This window comes from Strix aluco, chromosome 1 (genome assembly GCF_031877795.1).
Source record: "Strix aluco isolate bStrAlu1 chromosome 1, bStrAlu1.hap1, whole genome shotgun sequence".
Taxonomy (NCBI): Eukaryota; Metazoa; Chordata; class Aves; order Strigiformes; family Strigidae; genus Strix; species Strix aluco.
In genome coordinates this window covers 170,451,989-170,476,671 of record NC_133931.1, presented here as the reverse complement: position 1 = coordinate 170,476,671, position 24,683 = coordinate 170,451,989, and the positions used below count along the sequence as shown (strand labels likewise).

At 43.5% G+C, this 24,683-nt stretch overlaps 3 protein-coding genes and 1 long non-coding RNA gene across 21 annotated transcripts in view; 1 reads left to right on the top strand and 3 right to left on the bottom strand.

The window, feature by feature from the left end:
• The window catches only part of SNAP47 (synaptosome associated protein 47), a 30,327-nt gene extending 23,459 nt beyond the window's left edge, over positions 1–6,868 (bottom strand). For 6 of the 8 annotated variants that reach the window (XM_074845256.1, XM_074845235.1, XM_074845245.1 and 3 more), the window contains exon 1: positions 6,820–6,858. The gene's annotated coding sequence lies outside the window, so the exon portion shown is untranslated. Of the gene's footprint in view, positions 1–131; positions 573–6,819 lie in introns of those variants that run through there. The other 2 variants (XM_074845259.1, XM_074845265.1) reach the window with 2 other exon arrangements.
• Positions 6,869–6,952: 84 nt separating this feature from the next.
• JMJD4 (jumonji domain containing 4) lies at positions 6,953–15,347 on the top strand. 3 transcript variants are annotated; one of them, XM_074845212.1, is made up of 8 exons: positions 6,953–7,305; positions 7,568–7,973; positions 8,088–8,174; positions 8,762–8,927; positions 10,065–10,190; positions 10,884–11,151; positions 12,349–12,495; positions 13,347–15,347. In XM_074845212.1, the coding sequence occupies exons 2-8, from the start codon at positions 7,871–7,873 to the stop codon at positions 13,656–13,658; spliced, it is 1,209 nt and encodes a 402-aa protein (XP_074701313.1). In that variant the 5' UTR covers positions 6,953–7,305; positions 7,568–7,870; the 3' UTR covers positions 13,659–15,347. The 3 variants fall into 3 exon arrangements, with proteins under 3 accessions (XP_074701313.1, XP_074701304.1, XP_074701295.1); XM_074845203.1 differs by having other exon boundaries at positions 6,953–7,035; positions 7,568–8,174; XM_074845194.1 differs by having other exon boundaries at positions 7,568–8,174.
• LOC141932127 (uncharacterized) lies at positions 9,274–15,598 on the bottom strand. The gene is made up of 2 exons (XR_012625743.1): positions 15,461–15,598; positions 9,274–9,677 (listed from the first exon to the last, which is right to left on the bottom strand). It is a non-coding gene; the product is annotated as an uncharacterized LOC141932127 (long non-coding RNA).
• Positions 15,599–16,096: 498 nt separating this feature from the next.
• The window catches only part of ALS2CL (ALS2 C-terminal like), a 50,110-nt gene continuing 41,523 nt past the window's right edge, over positions 16,097–24,683 (bottom strand). For all 9 annotated transcript variants that reach the window (XM_074845116.1, XM_074845135.1, XM_074845160.1 and 6 more), the window contains 8 exons: positions 24,325–24,482; positions 22,811–22,879; positions 21,656–21,829; positions 20,758–20,800; positions 20,262–20,323; positions 19,062–19,211; positions 17,921–18,017; positions 16,097–17,447 (listed from right to left, as the gene is read on the bottom strand). In XM_074845116.1, coding sequence (XP_074701217.1) covers positions 17,376–17,447; positions 17,921–18,017; positions 19,062–19,211; positions 20,262–20,323; positions 20,758–20,800; positions 21,656–21,829; positions 22,811–22,879; positions 24,325–24,482 — 825 coding nt within the window. In that variant the 3' untranslated portion in view covers positions 16,097–17,375. The remainder of the gene's footprint in view (positions 17,448–17,920; positions 18,018–19,061; positions 19,212–20,261; positions 20,324–20,757; positions 20,801–21,655; positions 21,830–22,810; positions 22,880–24,324; positions 24,483–24,683) is intronic.

Below are 24,683 nucleotides of genomic sequence, written 5' to 3'. Positions count from 1 at the left end.
ACCACTGACCAGAACCCACAATCATTAAAGAGCAGAAACACCCAGCCACAAATGGATAAATATTCTTCAGAAATCGTCGCTATCTCAGACCATCACTCTTGGTGTCAGAAGAAATGTACAAAAACACCTACCTTACAAAATTCAAGTGGATACTAGAACTTCTGGTAGAACACCACAGCCAAAATAAACCCACCAAACTTGTAGTATTTGTTCTGTGAAATACTCATTGTTGCTCCATTACTATCAAAGATGTCTGGAAATAGGAGTTTGGGAAGAACTGGAAAAAACATAGCAGCGCTGCTGGGAAAACCTTAACTGACCCAAGTGGAAGTTAAGATGAAAAAGGTGCCATAGTGGTATCAGAAGAGGTGTCGCTAGCCTGGTATGCTGAGCAACTCCACACACATGATAGCGGAGCATGCTGCAGCAGAGCTGGCAGAGGCTGGCTTAAGAGAGCCAGCAGAACTGACTCTGGTCACTCAGCACGAAGGGACACAATGTTCAGGGCAATGGTGACTTCATAGCACCTCTGTGACAGGGCATGTTTTCCCGGGAGCCGGGGATGCTATTTGATGACATAATATTAATCCTATCGGACTTGCTCACAGATATCTGGAATCCCAGCAAGAAAACAAAGAGCTGTCATATGCCTGAGGCCTGGCTTGCTTACATCAAAACAATCTCAAATCTGGAACAGTAAATTAAATGAAAAATATCTGGAGTGGCATCTCTCCACACTTCCAAAGAGGCTTCTTGTACCCAAGGGACAGATTGTCTCCTGTAACATCTCCTCCATAATACTACAGTTGTCAGTATGAACACTGAAGACCAATTACGTTCCACAACTACTTTGTCAACACCCATTGTGTAATGGTGATTTAATTACTCACATATCCATTATCTTCTCAAAGCCTTTGATGTATCACAGCACAATTTACAGATTAGTACAATAACATTATCTCAAGGTGTCCTGCTACTTGTATAGAGCAATAAATGAAAAGTTACATCTCCATCGCAAAATCCCCAGTTAGGTTAACACTGACACAAATTACACCTTTTGGCTTCATATGGTCTGTTCCCCTTAAGGAAATGTCTAAGAAACCTAATGCAAATAAAAAAGCTAATTGACCTTTTTTAGGTAGCACTGGTGTGAATTCCTATAGCACACGCTGAAGATCTCCTAGTGCTTTCAGGCTGCTGCACCATTCAAATAGAGTGCTCCAACTCTGAGTCCAGTTCCAATGATGTCTTTTATTAAACATATTCAAAACTTCAGTATTATTGATATAAAGACTACTCATGGCATGTCATATTCCACAAAAATCTTTACTTTGCTTTTCATACCTTATTTCCATGGCACTATCAATTTTAGTAATAGCAAATAAGCTATAAACTTAGGAAGCAGATGTAGTTTAACATGAAAATTTTCAATCTGTTTCAGCCTAATAAAACCTCACTCGCAGAGAGATAACTTCGCACTGTACTATGGGTCAAAGAGATGGGGGAAAAGCCCACAGAAATCTGATTTAAATGAGTAGCTGTAACCAGCAAAACAATGACAAGTTCTAGGAAATATTGTTTCTCTCTCAATTGTTTTCTACATAATTTCAGAGTTTGGAGAAAAAGCTAAAAGCTCCGGCCTCAATTCCTCCATCTAGAAAAAGAAGGCAGTTCCTCTAATACAGCAAGTTTAGATCAGACATACCTGATGGAGAGAAATTTTTTTCCAGCCTGACTGGGCTTTGCAAGTAGCCAATTATTATAATTTCTATTTAAAGGTTATTTTCTTTCTGACATACACAAAGAAACAAGGAAAAGAAAATACTTTTTAACGATCACTCAAATGTGACTGCAGAGAAACAGAACATCAGCAGTGGGATTCCACAACAGTCAGAAGCAGAACAGCGGCTTTTACAGGATACTTGAAGTGGAAAATGTTTCTAATATGGATACACAGTTCTGTGCTAGTAACAGTATACTTTTTGTATTACTGACAACTGTGTCAGTTTAAGCAACAGAAATTACATTAGTGCTGAAATCAATGACAGCTGAAACTAAATCATGTTACAGCTTTATCAATCAGGATTTACAAATTACAAATCCAAAGTTTAACTGTTTGACACTGCCTTGATATGAAGTAAATACAATAGCGAACAGGCGATAAGCAAAAATAAACATCTTGTGTTACACCCTCAAGCTCCTAGTAGCCTAAACATACTGCAGAGGCAAACTAAATTTACTGAAAAAGCTCCCATCAGACCCAGGGAAAAAAAAAAAAAATTAAAAAAATTAAGCAGCAGCCTCCCAACTGACAAAACAGTGCGTCACATTCAGGAAAGCAGCAGATCTCAGCCCAAATAAATTAACTGCCATCCCCTTCCCCCACCCTCTGCAAGTCTTTGCCACTTACACTAGACTAGTTTCTAAAAATCTCATAAATATCTTTTCACAAGAAGCTGTTGCCCTGAGATTTTATTTGCTAAAAGATGTACATATATATGTATATATATGTACACATAATGATGAAACCAAGACACCGAAAGATTATACACCTTGCAGAAGATCACAAGGGAAACCTGGAACCAAACACAGGTTTCTCAACACTCACTGCTGGGACAGGCACCACAGAACATAATGTCATCTGAAAAACAACTCCTAGACCCTGCTAACAGCAACAGCCACCTTCAACCAGGCACAGTTCTACCAGGGAGGCAAGGAGAAATTGTGAACAAGGAAATGACTGAAACTTTTGTAAAATCTCAGCTAGACCCCATTTTCACACACTAAGAGCTCCACAAACTCTCTCCAACCACCATTAGCTCCCCATCAGGATAGCATTTCCCCTTCAGCCTGCTCTGTACCATTAAGGTTGTGAAAATATTAACGCCTGCTGCAGTCTCACGACTGCGCCATAAAAAAAGATCTTCCTAAACCATCTCTCAAGCTCCTTACCTCTATCCGTAGATGCAGAACTCTCAGGCAGCTTTTTGCGGGCTGCTGCTTTTACAGAACTGTCTATCCGTAGGTAGAATTTCCCCCCTCCCCGAGTTATTTCTTTCTCTTCAAAGTCCAAAAGAGCAGGTAAAAAAATCCTGAAGCTAAAGCAAAAATCCTACTATGCCCCTTACCAAAAGGAAAAATATATAAATACTAGAGAATGTATATTTAACCCTGGATCAAAGAGTAAAACAACTCCTCTCAGTCCAGGAGAAGAAACGAAGCAGTCACTTGACGTGTGTATATGTATGTGCACAAGCCTTGGGTCTTATGACTTTTGACTCACCTGAGAGCTTAAAGGCTTTGCCTGGTAGTCAGCTCCTTTCTGTGCCTGAGGCCAGAATTTCCAAGCAAAAATCTATTTGGTAATTAAATCCATTCATTGTTCCAGCATATTTTGCCCCATTAGCATCAGAACTGTGTGACTTTTTCTTTCCTCTCTCTCTCTCTCTCTCTCTCACAGAGAAGAAATTTAAACCTTGCAGAAACACAGATGTAGTTAAGGACAACCAAGATTGATTTTATTCAACAATTAAAAGAGTCATCAATAGTGTAGAACATAGCTACTATTTACAAACATACAAAAGCATACTATAATTTAACACATGACTTCAAAGAGTTCAACTAAAACATATGAGAAATTTTACCAACAAAACAAAAGAAGAAATGGTCCCAACTATTTGAAGTTAACTGGAAAAGGGCATTATATAGGTACTTTACCTATGATGCTCATGCATTGTCGTGTAATGTCAGGGATTAACCTGTGATTACGATTTTTGAGCGGCTAAAAACCATCATTATCCTATTACTTTTGTAACTCCATTCTCCTCTCGGTCTCATCTACTGGCAGCACTTTGCTTTTTATAAAAAACAGAATTTTGCCTCCGCTTCTCTCTTATCAGCTTGTACAGCACCTACATGGAGGATGCCTCATCATACTTGAGCTGTGCAATGAAAAGCAACGTTAAAGACACCGATTTCATCTCTGATGTAAACAGTAAACTCGCCACTAAAGACCAAATAGCTCAGCTACTGTCCTTTAAAATGAAAAGATTTTTTCCCCCCCCGTATTTCCTAAAGCTTTGACAATCCCATTTCAGAAACATTGAGATAGAGGCCTTCTGCCACTTACACAGCTGGTTTACTATAAGGAACTATTGCTCAAAATTCAGGGTCCCTCTCCCCTCCTCCTCCCATCACTTTAATTTGACCCCACCACCTGAAGCTCAGTATTACATCACTCACCGTTCTATTCCTCCTAAAACAAGACTAGAAATTCCTTACATCACAAGACATGGAATATTCATAGTTTTGTAAAATACACTGAAAAAAGCCTCACCTGCAATAAAACATGCCATTTCAGCATTCCCACCCAGTAAAGAAAAAAAACCCCACAACAAACAAAAAAATCCCCCAACAACGAACAGATCTAAATCTTTTGAATGCCATGCAAAGGACTAGAAAAAGAAAATAAACAAATGGCTTTAAATTATTTGTAAATACAGTCAAGAATAAGTTTATAAACTTGAGAGGGTTACAGTCCTTAATCCACTTCCCTGTACACAGCGGAAGAGGAAGAGACATCTAAATGATTTCACAATAAATGTCTTCATATTTTTAAAAGAAATATGTGTTTGCCTACACATTTGTTTACAGACCAGATGACACATGCAGTCTCTCCCAATCTGAGCTCCCCAACACCAACACGTTATCCACATCCTGTAAATCACCTCTTTTTTTAGCAAAGTTTGTCATTTTGACACACCTGCCCCCCAAACCACGTGCAGTCCTATACACAGCTACACACAGCAGCTTAGAGCAAGAACTAGGATTAGGAGCAAAGAGATATGGATTTTATTTCCGGCAGCATCACCACAACATTGTATAAATTCTTTAGCTAACACATAGCTCAGTGGCTGCTTCTATAAAAAGAAGGTGACTCACCTTCTCTTGTGAAATACTTTGAGATCATTCAATGAAATGTAAGCATTACTAATTATGCCAGGAGCGAGGAGATGCTACACAAACTGGGAGAAGGTGCTGTCAGCACAAGCAGAACAGCGTCCCTTTGCAACACGTCCACCTCAGAGCCTCCAAAACAGTCACAGATTCTTCTCATCTGCCCTTGGTAATTATCTGCAGAACATTTCTGCACACGTTTCTGATGTGTTGGTGTTTGTTTACTTTTTCTCCTCCTTCGTGGTTGAAGTTTCCATAAGGTTTCTATCTTTGGTGGTTTATTCCCAAAGCTACCATCTGGCAAATGATGAGTTTAACGCTCCTGTGAGCCCAACAACCGTCATAATAAAAATGCTCATAAGGCCCATCAAGTGACTCAGCCCTCTTTTTTAACTGAAGGCTTAAGATGCAGTTCCACCAGGTTTCTAAGTCCACAGTTCTCCAAATGATGTTACATGACACAAAGTACACAGGGGTGACCCTCCAAGAGGTGCAGCAGGCAAATACAAAGTACCTCTTTACTATGGCACACAGAGAAATGTAGTGCCCCTTGTCTCAAAAGATCTGCACTGAATAGCTCAAGACTGAGGGGCTTCTCCACATCAACATGTTTCCATCCTTCTATGGAAAAAACATTTTGATCCCACTCCATTTCTGACACAAAGCAACTTTACAGAAGATCAAAGTCCCACCAACCTCTCCCAAATACATGTAAGTGTGGGATCGCTTCAGTCCCCACCCTTTAACCCACGCTAGCCCCTGCAGCACCCAGGTTAAACCTCATCAGCCTTCCTTTCAATCCTGATGCTGTCTCAACCTCTTTAGCCCAAAACACAGACACATCTACACTTCCCAAACCTTTCTCCCCTGCACTCCTAGGGTGCCCTGCCCCACCTCAGGGGTGAGCCCTTCCTTCCCCCCACAACTTGCTCCCTTTTCCTTCCCCAATGCCATACCCAAGACTAACTATTTCCTTACCTCAAGCTAGAACTCCTCCCTCCCAACACTTCCATCCCTTTCTTTTCCTTTTTCCCAATACAAAGACACTTATCCCTCCTCCTCACCCCAAACACAAACACAGCCACCTGCTACACCAGATCTTTCCCCAGTCCCTGTCCTCTTCCCAATGCCAGCAGAGCTCCCATTCTTTCTCTAGTCCTACTAGGAAAAGCCATAGGTTAGTCACCCCAAATCCTCCCCTCCCTCACTGCTAGGCCAGGCTCCACCACAATCCTCATCTCTCCCCTGCCACAGTTCTAGGGCAAACTGGTCTTGAGAGCTCTCTGATCTCTTCTCCCTGGTATCCAGTGATAGGTCTTACAGGAACGGTTCAAAGCTGTGCCACAGGAAGGTTTAGCCTGGACATTAGGAAGCATTTATTTACCAAAAGGGTGGTCAAACACTGAAACAGGCTTCCTAGAGAGGTGGCTGATGTCCCAAGCCTGTCAGTGTTTAGGAGGCGTTTGGACAATGCCCTTAATAACATGCTCTAACTAATGTCAGCCCTGAACTGGTCAGGCAGTTGGACCTGATGGTTGTTGTAGGTCCCTTCCAACAGAAATAGTCTATTCTATTCACACCCCCACACCTTCCCCAGGGCCAGACCCACACTCCCTCTTCGTGTCTACCTTTTCCCTATCTCTAAGTCAGATGATACCCAAATCCCCATTCCCCTCTAAGCCAGACCCCCATCCCCATTCCTCCCTCTAGGCCAACCCCCAATCTCTTCATCTTCACCTTCCTCTCAAGTTTAGGCCAAACCACCCTTCGCACACCCCTACCCAGACCCTACCAACCTCCACCTTTCCTCCCAGCCTCCCCCGTGCCCCCACGCCCCCTCCCCAAGCCCAGCCCCGCACCCACCTCCTCCGACGCAGCCCCTCGGCAACCCCGGCCCGTCGCTCCGCGCCTGCGCCCGCCGCCCGCTCCTATTGGCTGAGCCGCGCGCGGGTGCGCTCCCCTTCTCCCCCCCCCCCCGGGTCCCGCCCGCCGAGCGCTGAGGTTCCGCCAGCGGCCGCGGGGGCCCGGCCCTTCCGCCACCGCCGCTCTCCCCGGGGTCCTGCCCCGCGGGCGGCGGGGGTGAGTATCCATCCCCCGCTGTCCTCTCGGCTTCCGCGGACGCGCGGGCGGACCGAGAGCCCGACGCGGGGACGGCGTGTGCGGCGCCCTGTAGCGTCCGGGTCCCCCCCGGAGCCGCGTGAGGCGGGAGCCGCCCCATGGCGGCCTCTGTTCTCCCTCTGAGCGCCCTGGTCTCCCCTTCACCCCCTTCAGGGGGTGGCTCCCCTCTCCCGAAGCCCATCTCTGCAGGGCATGTGGCCTCATTTGCCCTCGGGCCTCTTCCCTTCCCAGGTATCTCTCTCTTATTCACTATTATTTACCTTTTTTTTTTTTTTTTTTAAACCTGTAATTTTTGTCTGGCCCATAACGAAAAGTCTGGGGAGGGTGGGTGGTGCCAGAGCTTATATCATGTCCTGACAACGGGGCGAGCTCCGGTGCAGTCTCTGGGCTGCAGCAGTTTCCCAGGACCCCCAAACATTTCCTTCTCTCCACCCCCGCAATTAATTCATTTAGCAGGGATATCCCACTGAATTTAATGTTTCTGCTGTTTTAGAAGGAACCAGCCTTCGTTGGTCGTCCCCAGAGAGCGTGGTTGCCCTAGCAAGAAGGTGACAAGGAAAAAGCAACATCTTCACCATCCGTAGGGTGACTCTGTTGTCAGATATCCCACCAGCATTAAACTTTATAACCTATGGAAGATCCTAATTAGCCCAATGTGGTGGGATGCACCCGCGTGACTTCTTGTTTTACCTCTGGAAAATTTATACTTTCCTGTGAGTTTTCGTGGATTTAGAGACTCAAGTCATGTTTTCAAGCAGGTTTTTTTGCCATAGCATAATGGGATAGCATCTGGTCAATGCTGTCTTGGCTAAGCCAGGAAGGGTATCCAGTCTGCATGGACAGGGCAACATTCGCCTGTTCCACTGCCTTTTTTCGTGACTACAGCAGTTCATCTCAGGGTGCGTTCTGCCTCCCCGGAGGACACGTTGACTTTATTGAAAAAGTAGAATCATTCACCTACTCAGATTTTTTCCGGGATTATTTGATTCCCAATCATCCCTGTATTTTCTCAGCTAAATTCACTGAAGACTGGGGCAGCAGGAGAAATTGGGTCACTTGGGATGGAAAGCCTAACTTTGATCACCTTCTGCAGAAGTTTGGTAAGTCATGGCATTTTTAATACCTAATTAAAACGTGTATGCTAAATGACACACCTTATTTTTAATCTTGGGAATAGAACCGCTAGACAAATCCAAGCAAATCCAGACTTTTTTCTAAGTTAATACATTAATTTTCTATACTTACTCACACTATGTTTTGAAATAAAATAAAAAGCGTTGTATAATTTAACCATACCAATTTATATACCTGCTTAACATTAACCAGAAGAGCAGCGGGACACTTTCCCCAGGCAAGGGGAAGGTATTTTATAGTTACAGAGAAATATCTCTTCAGGCTGTAAAGTATTACAATATTTAATAGGAATCAATACCCCACTTCTGATGTAGTTTAAGAGGAAAATTCAGGTCACGTTAGATAAATAAATTCTGCTCAGATTCATGTTCGCCTAGAATGATGGTGTTGGGAGTGAGAGCTGGGGTAGGGATTGTTGCTTCATGTGTTTGTACCGTACTTGGTGTTATAGGGCCCAAATATTAGAGGCTGCTGCAGTGGATAAGGTTAAGGCAGTTCAGTTTCAGCATCACTTATTCTGTCCCCGCCTGTGCTCAAAGAGTTTATATTTCAGGAGAAGCTGTAGTACCTGTAGCCAACTGTGATGTCAAGGAGTACAATTCTAATCCGAAGGAGCAGCTCCCCTTCAAGGAGTATATAAATTACTGGAAAGAGTACATTAAAAATGACTACCGTTCATCCCGAGGGTGCCTTTATCTAAAGGACTGGCACCTGAGCAGGTAAGAGAGTGCTGTGGGAACCCCTGCATGCCACGCACAGCAAAGAGCTGCTGCAGAGCCTTAATGCTCATTCTCTAAGGACTGAGTGTTCAAACGCCACCAGTGCTGTTTGTAAGCACGTGCCCACCAAAATATCAGTGTTAGACTGCACTGTTCTTGGGGTACATCACACGACAAGATCCTTAAACAGGTCATTGTTTCCTGAGGGAGCTGACATTCTTGAGCGCTTCCCTCTTCATCTATGTTCTAAATGACTGTATGTTATCCCTGTGGAAACTGTGTGCCTGGAACATTTGGCTTTTGTTTGACTGCTGCAGTGCAAACCTTACTTCTTAAAAAGAAGGGGAACACTTCTAATTATGTTTAATTCAGTGAGCATGTGTGAGTTATAATCCCTTATTATCTGTTTTCTTTTCTGTTAACCTTCCCAGTTGTTAAAGTTCTCTTCACCCTGTTCTGGCTTTCCTTCTCCTCCAGTCTGCTGCTTGTGAGGTGGATGCCATTCCCTGTGTCTGTGTAGGCTTTTATGTCTCTTCACTCAAATCTCTTCTTCCTGAAATGTAGCTGGCTCTTAATCCAAATTTCTTGTGATCAGCTCTTGTTTTCATTTTTGAGTGTGCCAGTGACTTACAATAGAGGAAGTTTGTCAGTCTCTGCCTCCTTGTTTGTCTGCTTTCCCAGACACCGGTGCTGTGGCTTGCTGCAGAAAGTCTGCACATGCAGCCTGAGATGGGAAAGGGGCAGCAAATCCTGTGGGAGAAGGCCACACGCTTGTCAAAATCCCACAGCCTGGCTTCCCTCCTAACCCCCACAACCTCAACCTGTCATCCAGTTGGACAGCCAGTCTTGCCGGTGTCTCATCTAAAAAGAATGTTTATTAGGAACTGTCTTTGCCATAATTAGTTGTCTCCCAAATAGCAGTTAACCCTCACAGCTTTCCCAGGAGACAGAAAAAGCACTGTTGCGTGTGGTTTACATACAACTCAGAGTTGTCAGTGATATAAAAGAGATAGCAGCTAAGGATTAATGCCCTGCTAGAGACCTGATTTGTCTTTGCATCTGGGTTTTGGAAACTGAGGTAGAAGGAGCAATGTTGCATTTTTCTGAGACCCATTTCCAACACATTATCTTTTTAAGAGCCTTCCCCGAGCAAGATGTTTATACAACCCCTGTGTATTTCTCATCCGACTGGCTGAATGAATACTGGGATGCTATAGCTGTGGATGATTACCGGTTTGTCTACATGGGACCTAAAGGTTCATGGTAAGGCAGTGTGGGGTTTTTTAAGATTAATATTACAGGGGATTATCACATTGTCCTTCAGAATAACATCATGCTGCAGAGGCAGTGTGGCCGTACTGTATAGTGGTGTACCTGAACCCAGCCAGTCTTGGTTCTCAAGCAGCTCCTTTGGTTCTGGATGTGAGCTGTCCTTATGCAGCCAGCTAAAGTGCTTTCGTGCTTCAAAAAGCCCTTAACTGTACCCACAGAATCTGCAAAACTTGACAGCTAGCTCATCTAAAGTTTTAGAGCAGAAACTCCTTGGGGATCATCAGCCACTTGCAATTTGCAGAGTCAGCAGGAGCCTTGGAGGGGCGCTGATGTGTTGATCAAATATTTTGCTGGTGAAAATTTAAGCCCAGTGTTAGTGATAAAGTTGCGTTTACAGTATCCTCATCAGTTCACAGGAATCTCCTGCCATTGAGGTATTTGTGGGGCAGAATCAAAACTAGCTGATGGAGAAGCACAGAGGCCGTAAAACACCGCAATACTATGTAGATATAGTGGCCTTTCAATATTCAAAGCAGTCAAAAATAAATTAAGAGGCTGACAGTTTGGGATCGGGTTTGCATAGTGAAGGTTGATTTCTGTGTGTATGTCTGATTCTCAGAGAGTTTAGTTCATCTAACAGCTTTTAGGCGCTGTCTTTACTTAAAGCTCTGATTTGCCCCACAGGACTCCATTCCATGCTGATGTCTTCTGTTCCTATAGCTGGTCAGCCAATATATGTGGGAGAAAGAAATGGCTGTTGTACCCCGCGGGACAGGAGGAGTACCTGAAAGACCGCCATGGCAACTTGCCCTTTGACGTGACTGCACCTGGTCTTCAGGACAGGAGTGTTTACCCTCGCTACAACCAAAGTCAACCCCCTGTTGAAATTGTGCAGGAAGCAGGGGAGATAGTCTTCATCCCCAGTGGATGGCATCATCAAGTTTACAATCTGGTAAGATAACTGATACCAACTTTTTTGTAACAGAGAGAGAGAGAGAGAATGACTCGAGCGTGTCCAGAGAAGGGCAACGGAGCTGGTGCAGGGTCTGGAGCACAGGTCTGATGGGGAGCGGCTGAGGGAACTGGGGGGGTTTAGTCTGGAGAAGAGGAGGCTGAGGGGAGACCTCATGGCCCTCTACAGCTACCTGAAAGGAGGGTGCAGAGAGGGGGGGATGAGTCTCTTGAGCCAAGGAACCAGTGCCAGGCCAAGAGGGAATGGCCTCAAGCTGCGCCAGGGCAAGGTCAGACTGGCTCTTAGGAAGGATTTCTTTGCAGAAGGGGTTGTTGGGCGTTGGAATGGGCTGCCCAGGGCAGGGGGGGGAGTCCTCATCCCTGGAGGGGTTGAAGAGTCGGGTTGACCCAGCGCTGAGGGATCTGGTGGAGTTGGGAACGGTCAGGGTGGGGTTCATGGTTGGGCTGGAGGAGCTTCAAGGGCTTTTCCAACCGAGATGATTCTGTGATTCTGTTAATCAGGCAGCAGGCTTGAATCAGATCAAACCTTTATTGCCACAGCATGCTGTGGGTACCAAATGTCTAATTGGGCTGCAAAAAGTTTAGAGAGATTCATGGAGGAAAGGTCTATCAGTGGCCACTCAAGATGATGGCTAAAAGCAAGCCTGAACTCTTAAGCTTCTTGAGTCATTGACCACTAGAAGCTAGAAGAGTGTGCAATTGAAGATGATGTCTGCACCCCCTTTTCTTACGCTTTTCATCATCAGATGTTACTAGTCACTGAGAAATAGGATGCTAGGTGAGATGGACTTATGGTAAGGCTGTTAATCTTGGTTTCTAACTGTAAATTGTAATTTAGTAATGGAAAATGCTAACAAACTGGTCTTCATGATTACAAGCCAGAATTAACCACCTTGTTCCTTTCTTCCCACCACCTTCTCCCACCTTTGTGCTCTTAAAATGTGTGCTCAGACAGAGCAACTAGAGACATTTGTCAGTTTACCGAGTGAAACAAGATCTGATTGTTCAGGGACATTAGAAAGAGGCAGCCTTTCAGCACGGTGGTGGTATTGATGCCAGAGAAGCATTTCCCTTGCTGAGAAATACGATTTTACATTTTTCAGCATCAGTGATGTTACATCTGTTTTCTTGCACTTTCCTACGTAAAGCCTAATAACCATTTGAATTACTTCTTCAGGAGGATACCATTTCCATTAACCACAACTGGGTGAATGGCTGCAATGTGGCTATAATGTGGTGCTTCCTGCAGGATGAATTAGCAGCTGTCCAGCGGGAAATCAGTGAGTGGAAAGTCCCTATGGATGATTGGCATCTACAATGCCAGGTATAACGACACGATGCTGGCTGCCTGACTCCTTTATTAGAGGATCATACATTTTAGGGGTGCATTGCACCACGTTGTTAGAGCTCTTAAGACACAAAAGTCCTTATCCTCATACTTGGGATTAGTACTTTTCATAAGTAGGAACTGGTGATAACTTCATTTTGCAGGAAATCAAATATTACTTTAGTAAGACAGGGAAGGGCTTGTGCCAGCACATATTTACTATGTCGAGGAGGTTAGGACGTTGTCTGAAAAACTAATGCTTCAACTGCTCTTCTTCAACTGTCAAGGTTAGCATTAGTATTGAAATCAATCCTTTATGTAATATTTATATTCCCCTTTATAAAATAAAGTGGTTTTTCATGTAAACAGAAGAATTGATAAGACAGACCCCATGCAGAAGAACTGGTTTGAAGACATGATGAAACAGCAAATCTGAAACAAGCAAAATTAAGGTGAAGGTGGCAGCCAGTTTCTGTGTCTGCAAAGTGATGCTCTCAGAACACGTAACTCTACTGAGCAGTGTTGGATGCTTCCAAAATCTTAAGCGTGAAACAAATGTAAAGTTTATTTCTGGAGGCTGTTGCTGCTGCTAGGTTGATAACCTTCAAAAATAGTTTCAAAACAATGCAGTCATTTAGTACTTGGAAGAAACAGAGTGTTGCTTTTGGGGCTAGTGGCATTTCAAGTAAGGTAAAGAATTTTAGTGCCATGGGGGAATTACAAAAATATGATTAAACGTGGTTACTTATGATTTCAGATAGTTACTAGCTTGATAAAATATGTTTTTGTAATTCTTACTATAAAAGAGAGTTGTTTCCATTTCAATGCTGTTTTTTTTTTCCCCCTAGTTGATCATGAAGTCTTGCACGGGTATAGACTACAAGGAGTTCTACAACTTCCTCAAAGTTATTGCAGAGAACAGGATTTCTGTCTTGGAAAATGGCCTTGATGATGAAGCTTCGGCAAAGAACACTCCAAAAGCTGCCATTTCCACCTTGGGCATGCTCCATGCAGTGTTTGATTTAAAGAGGACTGTGAAGGTGTTAACATCATTGAGTGCTAATGAAGATTTCAAGAAACTAGACCTGACGTCACTTTCTCCACCTCCGGAGGCATTGCTCCACCACTTGAAAGCAGCAATAGATACAGCGCTACTCTAACTTCCTGTTTATTCAGTTCTTTGTAAAATGAACCTTTTGCAAAATGGGTGTTTGTAGAAGACTGACTCCTCCCTGTTTAATAGCTGTACAAAGAGCCTTAATATAGAGTGGGGAGAGAGTGCATTCATAACAAGACTGAGTACTTCTTAAGTTGACAGCATTTGAGTATCTAGAGTAATTGGACAGGAAAAATATCTCGGATGAAGGAAAAACCCAAATCATGTTAGTATGATCTTATGAGCCCTGCTCGTGAGTGTGCATTCAAGGCAGGGCAACAGAAATTCTGTGGATCAAGCTTAGGTCTGTCCAGGCTAAATACTGAGATTGCAGTGGTCTGCACCATATTCCCTCTGCTTCTGAGACCACTGTATTCAGACAGCAAACCTGCACTGCAGACTCCAGCAGTTAAGCTCTGCTTTGCTTGGTCACAGCTAAATTAGTTTAAGACCTGTCCCACTTTCTGGTGCAGCTCAGATGATACTTTTTTTTTTTTTTTTAGGGGACCTGGCTTAGCTTCCCTTGAAGCCTGAGCTGGCTCAACAGCTGTAGCCTGGATGTGGAAGAGCTGACTGTACTAGTGTCCTGTACAGCAGTATCTCTCTAAAGCTGAAAGTCTTGGGTAGGGTCAGCCTTCATTGTGCTCCAGGGGCCTGCAGGATTAAATTTAACGTAATAATCAGGAAGCTGGAGTCCTGATTGCAAATTGGTGCAGATAGAAGATCTGCCACCAATAATTTAAGCATGTGATCCACCCAAGCTCAAAAGGAGGAACTTGAATGTACTCTCACATTTCTACACACTATTTCAAGGCGCAGTATTTTATCAAGCAGAGATTAATCAGGGAAGCTAGCAAATAGCCTCATATTATCTCCTAAAAAAGCCATGCTGTTAACACACCAAATAGCACTACTGCATGGTTACACAGCACAATTTGCAACGTGAATGCTACCCTTGGGCTAAAAGAGTATTGCCAGTGAAGTATCCCTCTTGCTTTTACTGGTTGGTGAGAAAGCCTAGAAGCACAAATGGCTGCACACTGTTAACTTAGCTGCCCCTTTAGGGCTTGCTTGAATTATAGCTCAAGAACCTCCTCAATTTTCAGCCAGATGACCAGTAAGAGCAACTACTAACCGTATGTTTAGAAAGTGCAATACTAGAAATCTTCAGTAGGCTGAAAAATCACATTGTTTTCTAGATAATCCTGTGGAGTTCGTACACGCATGCATTTTGCATGTCCTATTTTCTAGTAGACATTCTGCATTTTGAGTAGGAAGGGGTACCTGAAATTAAAATCAATACCTAGAGCATGAAAGACTGCAGTATGGAGAAAACAGACTTTTTTTTTTTTTTTTTAACAGCTGTGACTACATCTCAGTGATTCAACCTTCTGGCAGGGTGTTTCTTTAGACTGGAAAACTGCCAGTTTTAAGCAACTCTGAAATTAAAAGTTCACAGCTGTTGCTTATGGCTGTTTGCATTCTCAAAGACAGGCAGCTGGAGCTTTCTGCCTTACATGAGTAAGGTGAGATCTCATAGAGGTGAAGAACAAGGGTTTAAAGCTGACAGGGTATCGGTGGGAAAGCATGTTTTTCGGTCTTGTATTCGCCAGTCTCACTGCATGCTGTGCAACTGGTATTGGCACCAACCACTTTAAACACTGCAACTTTATAAAGGGTTTGCTTAGATGAACAGTAGCTTTCATTTCATGTCCCATGAAGCTGGAACTGCCTGGCTTTGCTGTGTGAAACCAGCAAAAATTCAAGTCTAGCTTTTACACCAAGAACCCAGTTGTCTCAACATACCCAGGATCAGTTTAGGCATGGTACTGTCCAGCAGACTCCATCCTCAGGTGGATGGATGGTGTGAGTTTGCTGTGACGCAAAAATCCAGGCAGCAGTTCTCAGGGAAGAGGCATCGTTTCCGCAGTTCGTTCCTCTTCCCTGTGGAATATAGTTAAGGAAGGAAGAAGCTAGACCAGCATGGTGGGGTGGCTAAAGAGGTGTTCAAGTGAAGGAATGTGGGTCTCAACTACTCTCTCTCGCTTTCTCTTCACCTGAGCTGTCTCTGCACCACAGCATCTTCAGCTCTGAAGGTGTGTAACAGCCCTCTTTCATAAGGCCTGCTGAGGCTTAGTGTGATCAGTGCCAGACAGTGGGGTAAAAAATAGTAGTTTAATTGCAGGAAATAAACTTTTAAGCCACATTCTCCTTACTGATTTGGCAGGGAACAGAAGCACAAAAACTAGTTTTATTGATTAAGTCTGTCTTACAATTACATTAGGAAACTAATTTGCAGTTCAAATTCTCCTTGAGAATTCTTCTTGAATGATCAAGGCAGTAAGGGAGCCACATATTTTCTAAAGTTAAAGAGAGGAAGGCAAATTCTCAAATGCCTGAAGACAGCAACAAGATTGGAATAAGAAGTATGCAAGCCTGGAATCTCTCTTAAAAATTAAACAGCTTTATTTAAAAACAAAGTTACTGTAAAACATATATTAGGTTACTCTCATGCCAATATATTAACTATTGTAATAAGTGTACTATTTATTAAAGCATAATACTTGTCATAAACAGGAGGAAATAGCTGTAGAGTTTTGTTTTTCTTCCTGAAGTCAAAGACCTGGATAATTTAAAATCAAACTGTAAAAAAAAAAAAAAAAAAAAGCAGGAAAAATCTAGTTCAAAAGAAGTTTTGCTCTAAATATGCAACTCAGTACTATTTTTGTCTGATGGGAACAGGACACCAAATATCCATTTGCCTTTTATAAAGGCAGAGTAAAACCCAGCCTGATTCTAATCTGCTTTGTACCCCACTGGCATCAGTGGGTGGTCTGTCAGCACATAGTTGTGTACCTCGGAAAAAACTGGTTTTGCAGCTCTGTCAGTGCAGAAAGCCAGGTGGTTTTATGTTTTCTCTCACCAGGATTTGAAATTCCTCATCCCGGGACAACGTTATGTCCTTTCTCTTGGGCACACATGAACCCCTGCAGAATTACAAAGCAGCACTAGTGTATTCAAGGTGCACGTGTGATATCCCTGAGATTTAACAGGAATCTGCAGGGTATAAATATACATACACTTTTAAGTATTATAAAACAAGGAAGTTAGTCAATAGCAGCTTTACGATGCATTGGAGAGGTATGGAGTTTGGCATAGGTAGGAAGAGGAATGGAAAAGCCTGCCTCTGAGGGATGCAGAAAAAGCCACCTCAGTCCAGGAACAGGTTGTTTAGGAGCATGGAGATGGCCTCTCCTGTCCATGCCACATTTCTGCCAACCAGAAACAGTCCTACCAAAATAGTTCTTGTGGTTTCATTTGACCGCTTTCTATAAAATAACCTCCCTTATGTCTGTTCACCAGTGCAAAACAAACACAACATCTGAGAGAACAGTTAAACCAGGTTTCAAGGCAGATTGCCGTTTGCAGGGGAGTGAAATAAAACTACAAGGCAAAAGAAACCTTGGCCACTTTCCGCAAAGAGATTCCCAAACACAAGCTGAGGTTGCGTCTTGAAGGCGTTTAGCCCAAAGCATCTGTATGTCTGTGCTTTATGATCATAGCTAGTCTAAAAGAAAACCCAGCAAGAAACCCTCATCTGATAAATACCCGTTCTTCCCTTAAAGGCAGCCAGAACAGCAGTGACATGATTGCTTCTTCATCCAACAGTGTTTGGTCAAGAAAGTGCATCAGGGAGGAGACTCCCTTCAGGTCCTTGGGCTCAGGAGCTGTGAGTCACATGGCAGTTCTCTCTTTGGTGGAGTCTCATCCTCTGTATGTGTTCGTAGCATGACTGGTCAAGGAAGAGAGCAAGCCATTAAGGAAAAATTGTGGGATTTTGGGCCAAAATCTGGTCTCTTGCACACAAAGCAAAGCTATACTGCCCCCCAAAGGCAGGATTAAATGCGCATTATAAGAATCACAGAATCATCTAGGTTGGAAAGGACCTTGAAGATCATCTAGTCCAACCGTTAACGTAGCATTGGCAGTTTCCAACTCCACCAGATCCCTCAGCGCCATGTCGACCCGACTCTTAAACACCTTCAGGGATGGGGACTCCACCACCACCCTGGGCAGCCCATTCCAATGCTTATTGTTATAAATGAACAATAAGCATATTCTCTAGACTAGAAGGAAAATAACCTCCTGTGCTGGGCATATAAACAGCTCTCTAAAATTAAATGAGAGTATAGCCCATCAGGATCTCTACTATTCAAGAAAGGCTACTGCAACTTCCAGCTGTCGCTGTTGAAAACATTTCCTTACCTCCAGTGCTGTTAACAGAAAGTCATACAGTCCTCCTCGATTGGCGGGGTCCATCAAGTCTCTGATTAGATGGATTTCAGCTCCCAGGTGCTGGATTCTAGGAAAAAAAAAAAAAAAAAAGTAGTCACAACTAGAACAAATCTCTGGGCACCAGTGTTTGTGGGCATATGTTTGAACTCAGATTATGGAGAGAAGGAGGCATGGATCTGGAAGTCCATTGCTGATTCCCTGTGCATCACCTTAATCTTCTGGAGGCTGTGTCCTTGAGGTATCCAGTATGACTGGATCTCAGCAAAAAAGTTCAATCATAAAATTTCAACGCCTCCATTTTTCAGTCTCACTTATTCCCCTCCTCTCTCATCTACAGTCAAAAAAGCTGACTAGCAAACAAAACTGTATCACCCAACATGACTGCAGGAAAAAAAAAAAAAAAAACACAAAAAAAAACCCAAACCAAACAACCACTTCTGGTTTTCATGGCCCCAAGTTTAAACATTTCACCCTTGTTTGGAGACCAAGCATATCCAGGAAGTCAGTCAAGGATTTTGACTCAAGTTTGCCAGGAAAAAAAACTACGGTTTCATTCTACTGAATGTAAGCAGGATCCTGTAGTTACAGTGAAAGCAGCACAGACAGAGCCTCTTTGGCAGAAACATGTTACATTCACAGTCATTCCTACACAGGAAAGTTCTAATTAGTAGATGATCAGTGTTCAAGACCTTCCTAGTCTCCAAACTGAATCACAGTGCCCCGTTGAGAATGGAAAATAGAAGATGTACAATATATAAATGATGCCTTGAAGGCATCAACAATTGGCCTTCAAAGGCTTCATGTTCGTATTTTCTACAGTAATCTGAAGTGCAGGTAAGACTGCATTTCCCATGACAACCCAGAATTATCCTCTTGGATAAGAGTTGGACACTCAGGAAGTCCCTGGGCACTTCATATCATGGCCAACACCATCACACCACAGCTGGCAGACAGTAGCACACAGAAACCCCAATACAGCTCAGGAAAAAGCACGTTAAAACACAAACCCCAGTTTTTAATTTAAACTATTTGGCCTGGAAACATGGCTATCCTTTCTCTGATTGAGGTATCACACAACAACGGGACTGGGAAATGAAAAGCTTCCACTTACTTTGCTCGGGATACAACATACATCAGTAGGGGCAACAGGTCATCCATGGGAAGCCTGTAGTCCTTCTCTACCACCCGGGACACTGTGCTCTCTATCTCCTCGTACGTCTTCTGGAGGATCACCAGCTTCTCCCGGGGATCCACTGTGGTACTGTCAGTATGAAAACAGCCATGTCAAAGATGCTTCCTCTACACAGCTAAAGAGATAAAGCAGCAGAACTAAAAAAAAAAAAAAATACAGAGCAGACTGTCGCTACAAATAAAGTCCATCAATCATCTCAAATGACTGCACCAAAAAAGAGTCAAGAAGGTTGTGCCAGGAGGCACCACCAGGGTGTAACATCATTCAGATGGACCTTGAGTCTTCCCAAGTCCTGAGTGTGACCTGCTCACCCTAGTGTCAGTCTTTCATTTTAGACAGGACTACCCTAAGTCAGTCCCTAAAATAAAAGCATGGGACAAATCACTTTGGGCAGTTCTATCAAGAGAATAGTAACAGTTGTCACGTTTGTAAGGTGTTTTTTTCTGCCCATAATGTCCTACAAAGGTACACGTAGCCTGTGCTGCCTTCCCCAGAAGAGAAGTCACATTGGCTTCCATAGGGAGGCTCTCACCAGGACTAGTGTACTTAGGGACCTGAGAGCTCCTGTCTGATGGATGTCACAACACTTCCCTGCTCCCCTTTAACTTCCCTCCCACTCGTTACTGCAGTACCATCTCCTAGGCTGGACTGACTTCAAGCCAATAAATCAAGCTGAGCTTCTTAAATTGACCTCTGCTTTGCTACATTAACATCTTGGGATGCCACACTGGAAGGATAACCCTCGTGGAGCTCCATGTGTCCAGAGCAATGGGCTCTCTCATGACCAGGCAGTCACAGCCAGGCCCAATTTGCTATGCACACTGACATGAGTGAACTCCATTTCATCAAAGTCAGATTTTGCGTAGGAATATCTCTGAAAAATTAAGTGGAGATATTAGCCCCAGGTGGGTTGTACTTAAACACGATCAATGTTGTCTTGATTTTTTGGGGGGACAAAAATAATTGTACAGATGTTACATTTCCTTTTAAACAGAAATAATATCACAAACAACTTTTCTTGCAGGCTGACCCAGAAATGCTTTTGTAAACAGGTGTAAATTTATGGCATTCCCCAGAAAACAGAAAATCCCTGGTTGGAGGTTATAGACAATGACTTACATCAGCTTCTGCAAACACTCTGTGGCAGACAGGAAACACTTGTCTTTGATAAGGGACCGCCTCTGAAAGGAAGACAAAGAGTTGTGCCTCTGTAAGAGTATCTCTCCAAGAGCCACCACACAGCTCCTCAGTGCTGGACCCAAAATAAGCATGTTTTCTGCCCAGAACAGAAGGCAAAATAAAGCTGTTGTAGACACTGCCACTCTGAACACACGCAGATGGCTACAATGCCACTCTGAACACCAGTGTCTTTGAAACATCACTGAATAGAGCATTACAAAGCAATCCTATGCAAAGCTCATATTTCCATCCATGGAAATTCATACACAGTAGCTACAGACCATGACTAATCAACACATGTCATGTAGGTCTGATTTCTGAGTACAGTCTGCCCTGTGGTTACTTAGGTGAAGCTCCAACGTTAGCCAGCACCAACACGTAGCCCCAGTGCCATCTCACTAACACACCAAAGCTAGATCTTAGCATTATTTCTTACCTGGTTGGTTGTCAGGGTGAGATCTTTCAGAGGCCAGAGGTGTCTGGAAGGAGATTACAGGGAGAACATTTAGAAGGCAGATGTCCATGTCTTAACTCAACCCTTAGTCAGTTTTGACTGTTTTTATCTCCTCGTTTAAGGTGATGCTAAAGTCTTGTAGGTGCATGAGGCTGACTTTGCTCCTCTCATTACACTGCTATAGGAAGAATTAATAGCTTAGACTCATTAACCTGGGTTCATTTTACCCACAAATGCTCCAGTAACAAACAATGGAGAGTTTTGGTACTTTCAGATTCAATTCTTCTCACTAAGTCTAGACTGAATCAAATTGCCAAATTGAGACTCTGGGTGTCCTACTATCCTCCTTAAGTCCTTGAGCTGTGCTAGAAAAGCTTACATGCCTCTTGAGTCTGAGTCATTGGTCCTCAAATATCATTTCTAAAGATGGATCTAGCTGCAGGAATGGATGAAGGAAACATCTGGCTCCACAGCCTTTCCCCTGTCTTGGAACTGTATGCCTACATTGTTACAGCAGATACCATTGGATGGACTATAGCCCTTCCTAAGACACATTTAGAAACTCTGTCTGATTGGCCCTGAACTGGAGCAAACCAATTGTTTGATGAGCTAGAAAAGATTTTTGCTACACAAAAATGGAAATTAGTATAAATAATAGCAGCTTTCCACTAGTCAATGTTGTCCTTCCAGATAGTACTGCAGGCACTCCACGACAGGACATCCTCTGGCAGGCTAGGAAAAGCTTCAGTGCTACAGCCAATGATGGACCCCGGAACAGGTTATATGTCCTTTCCTCTCGTGCCATCAGAGCTTTTCCTGGCTGCTACCTTCCCAACTGGTGTCACGGGGTTGCATCTTGGGATGAAAAAATGTCACCTACTTCTGCACATCCAGAAACTCTAGGAGCTTGATGTCAGGAAATAGACTTAGGTCCACAATCCCTTGGCAGTAGAGATCATCTTCTCTCTCATGATAGAGCATGTAGAGCATGAAAAGCTCAGGGTAGAAGCAGGGCAAGATCAGCGGCAGGACCACACTGCATGCCTTCTCGTCACTGTGGCAGAGAAAAGCAAAGTCCTACAGTGAGACCTATAACCTTGAACCACACGGCACACAACGGAAGAGGCAGCTTTTGAGACTGCAAGGTGTCCTCCTTGTTCTCCCCTCCCTCCACCTGCAAGTTCAATGTCACAGTTGGACAGTAGTGACCTCTAAAACACTCTCATGCATGCGCTCACGCTCACAAGCTGAAGATGCAAGTGTCTCTTATGCTGAAGGACAGGACAGGGTAGTGTTTCTCTACAAGATCTCCTTAGTCACTGTGAGAAACCTGGAGCACCTATCTCCAGCTGTTCTTTCTGAGCGGTATAAGTAAAGCATTTGTTATTTCTTAAAAGACAAAATAAATTCAGATAAAGCCATTTTCCAGCTGCTTACCATTCCACCAACCTCTTGACTTCGTTCATGTGTGGATGGCTGCACATTACAGCAAAGAGAAATCCAGACCAAATGGGGACAGCTGAACAAAGATGCTTCTTCCCATCCCCAAAAACCCTAAACCTGGGTCTCACACAATTATTCCTACCTTCTTATTCCAGGAACGTCATGTCTTCTACCTTCTCTGCCACATTCCCCACATTGTACTCCCTATTTCCAGGCTTGCCTTTCTCTCAGTGCTGGTATGGAAGTCACCATCCCCACAATGAACAAGTTCCTGTGACTAATGCAAAGCGCGTGATAGGGTTGGGACTGCTACCTCACACACAACCATGTTACTTCACAGTAGCTCATGTGGGTAATCTTGCACGGCTCTGTACCACACACACCACCAACCCACCACTCTATTCTGCTACAGAACATGATTCGAAGCTGCTCTCATGCTTCAAGCAGAACTACTGAAAGCTTTGTGCTCAGAGACTAAGTTTGGGACTAAACCCAACTCAAATGGACAAATCAGTTCAGCACTTAATGTATTTTAGAAGATGCCCCATATGTCCAAGCAGCTTAAGATAAAACAACAAGCGGTGACACATACCTTGTATCTTCATCCATACACTTTGAGGGCAGTTGGCCTTTCTGTTCCAGTGCCAGATGGAGCAAACCCCTAAAACAAGAGCAGAACCAAGGTTTAGTTCCCTTCCTCCTTCTTTTAAGGGTAATTTGTTATTCACAAGTGAGGAGCTCAGCTGTCCCAGAATCAAGTGAAGTATTATTAAAGCTCTCTGTAATCTTTGCAGTGTTGTTTCAGTAATCAAGTTCCACTATTTGGGGGCTTTCTCCATTACCAGCAGAAGCTGCCAGGAATGAATAAGTGTTTCAAAAATCTTCATAGCTTCTGAAGAGTAGAGTGGTCTCTCTGGAGATCCTAACTGTGGTCTGCATTGAGCACCATCTCCTTGTATTTCCACTTAAGGGACATGAGGTTTCATACCATCCAATTCTCTAAACCATCTGTGAACATTAGAGGATGTTCATACTCTGAAAAAGTAGCTTAGGTTTGTCTTGATAGTTCCAAGCCAAAACTTCATAATCTTAAAATGGGGATTAGGGAGAAGTTGCCTCTTTTTTGGTATGGAAGTATCAGCCTAGGAAACTTAGCCGGGGCACAGCAGAGCAAGGTGGGTCTTCCTCCCCACACTGCATCTGAAAGGTCTTGAGACATGAACCAAGGTTTCCAAGGTATGCACTGAGCTCAGAAGTGCCTTCACATGAACCAGTGCTCAGGGTGTCAGCTCTGTTGTACTGTTCATGAACACAGCTCAGATGGACTGAATCAAATCTGCCTTGTTCCCATCAGCTGTACTGCTCCAGGACACACAACCCCTCATCACAGAGCTGGCAGCCTTCCTCAAGCACACAAGGCTCCACTGATAACAGAGTTTTTATCCAATATCTTATTTTTAAGGCAATACCACACTGAGTGCAGCTAGAGGCAGAGTTCCCCACCTCTGCCTACTGTGTCATTTCTTGTATCTTCTCCTAAAAGATATTCAAACAGCAACAGGACCCCAATCATGCCTTTGATCCAGTCCTCAATTACCCACACAACTGAAAACCTCATTTTACAGTCACTACCCACATCAGCCAAGCCTCAACAACGTGCTTACACTGCATGTTCTGAACTCCTGTTGAGTTGAGGCATGTTAAGCTTAAGCTATTTTTTATTCAAAATAGATATCGAACACCACTGTTGTGTGCTCTGATATACTTCACTGTCCTGGTTACTTAGTGAGGTTTATTGCTCATATCTGTGCTCGTCTAGATGAAGTCTTATTATGGGCAACAGCTCATTGAGCTACCATAACTCAGTGAGATTCAGTCACATTGAAGCCCCTGGATCATGTACCGAGCAATGGGAATAATAAAAGTTTTCTAGGTCCATATAACCTCAGTTACTGTAAGTAACTCTTTAACTACCACCATTCTGAAACAACTCTCTGAGGAAATAGGCTGTGAAATAAAGCAGCCCTGTCACCTGAAAAAGTGATCCCAAATCCACAAGCCCTCTATGCTCATACCCATTGGAAGGAGTCAGTGTGCTTGACTTACTGGTAAAACTCCCATATTTTCTTTGCATAGTACTTGACTTCCTCTTGTGCCATAGTCAGCAAGTGCCTGTTGGCCCCAATCCCAGAATATGTTGCTTGAAAAGCTATCGTCAAGGCCTTCAGCAGCTTTCCCAGTGGGTGCAGGGAAGACTTCAATGCCTACATGATGGAGAAAAATTAAATTTTACAAGTCAGCCCTTGCCATTAGTAGAGGATAACACTGAAACGCCACCCAACCTTCTCTTGTCAGCAAAGGAGAACAAGCCTAGAGGTAATCAACTGTAATTTTGGTCTATTTTTGCTGCCACAAGCTCCTCCCATTATTAGGCAGAAATGTGCTTAGTAGAATTGCTGTTCTGA

What these genes read in the sequence shown, in the direction of transcription:
- JMJD4 (XM_074845203.1), top strand. Translation starts at nt 7,871, where the DNA reads ATGCTGTCTTGGCTAAGCCAGGAAGGGTATCCAGTCTGCATGGACAGG. An exon ending in ATGGGACCTAAAGGTTCATG is followed by an intron (nt 10,191 to 10,883) that starts GTAAGGCAGTGT and finishes TTTGCCCCACAG; the next exon opens with GACTCCATTCCATGCTGATG. An exon ending in ATTGGCATCTACAATGCCAG is followed by an intron (nt 12,496 to 13,346) that starts GTATAACGACAC and finishes TTTTCCCCCTAG; the next exon opens with TTGATCATGAAGTCTTGCAC.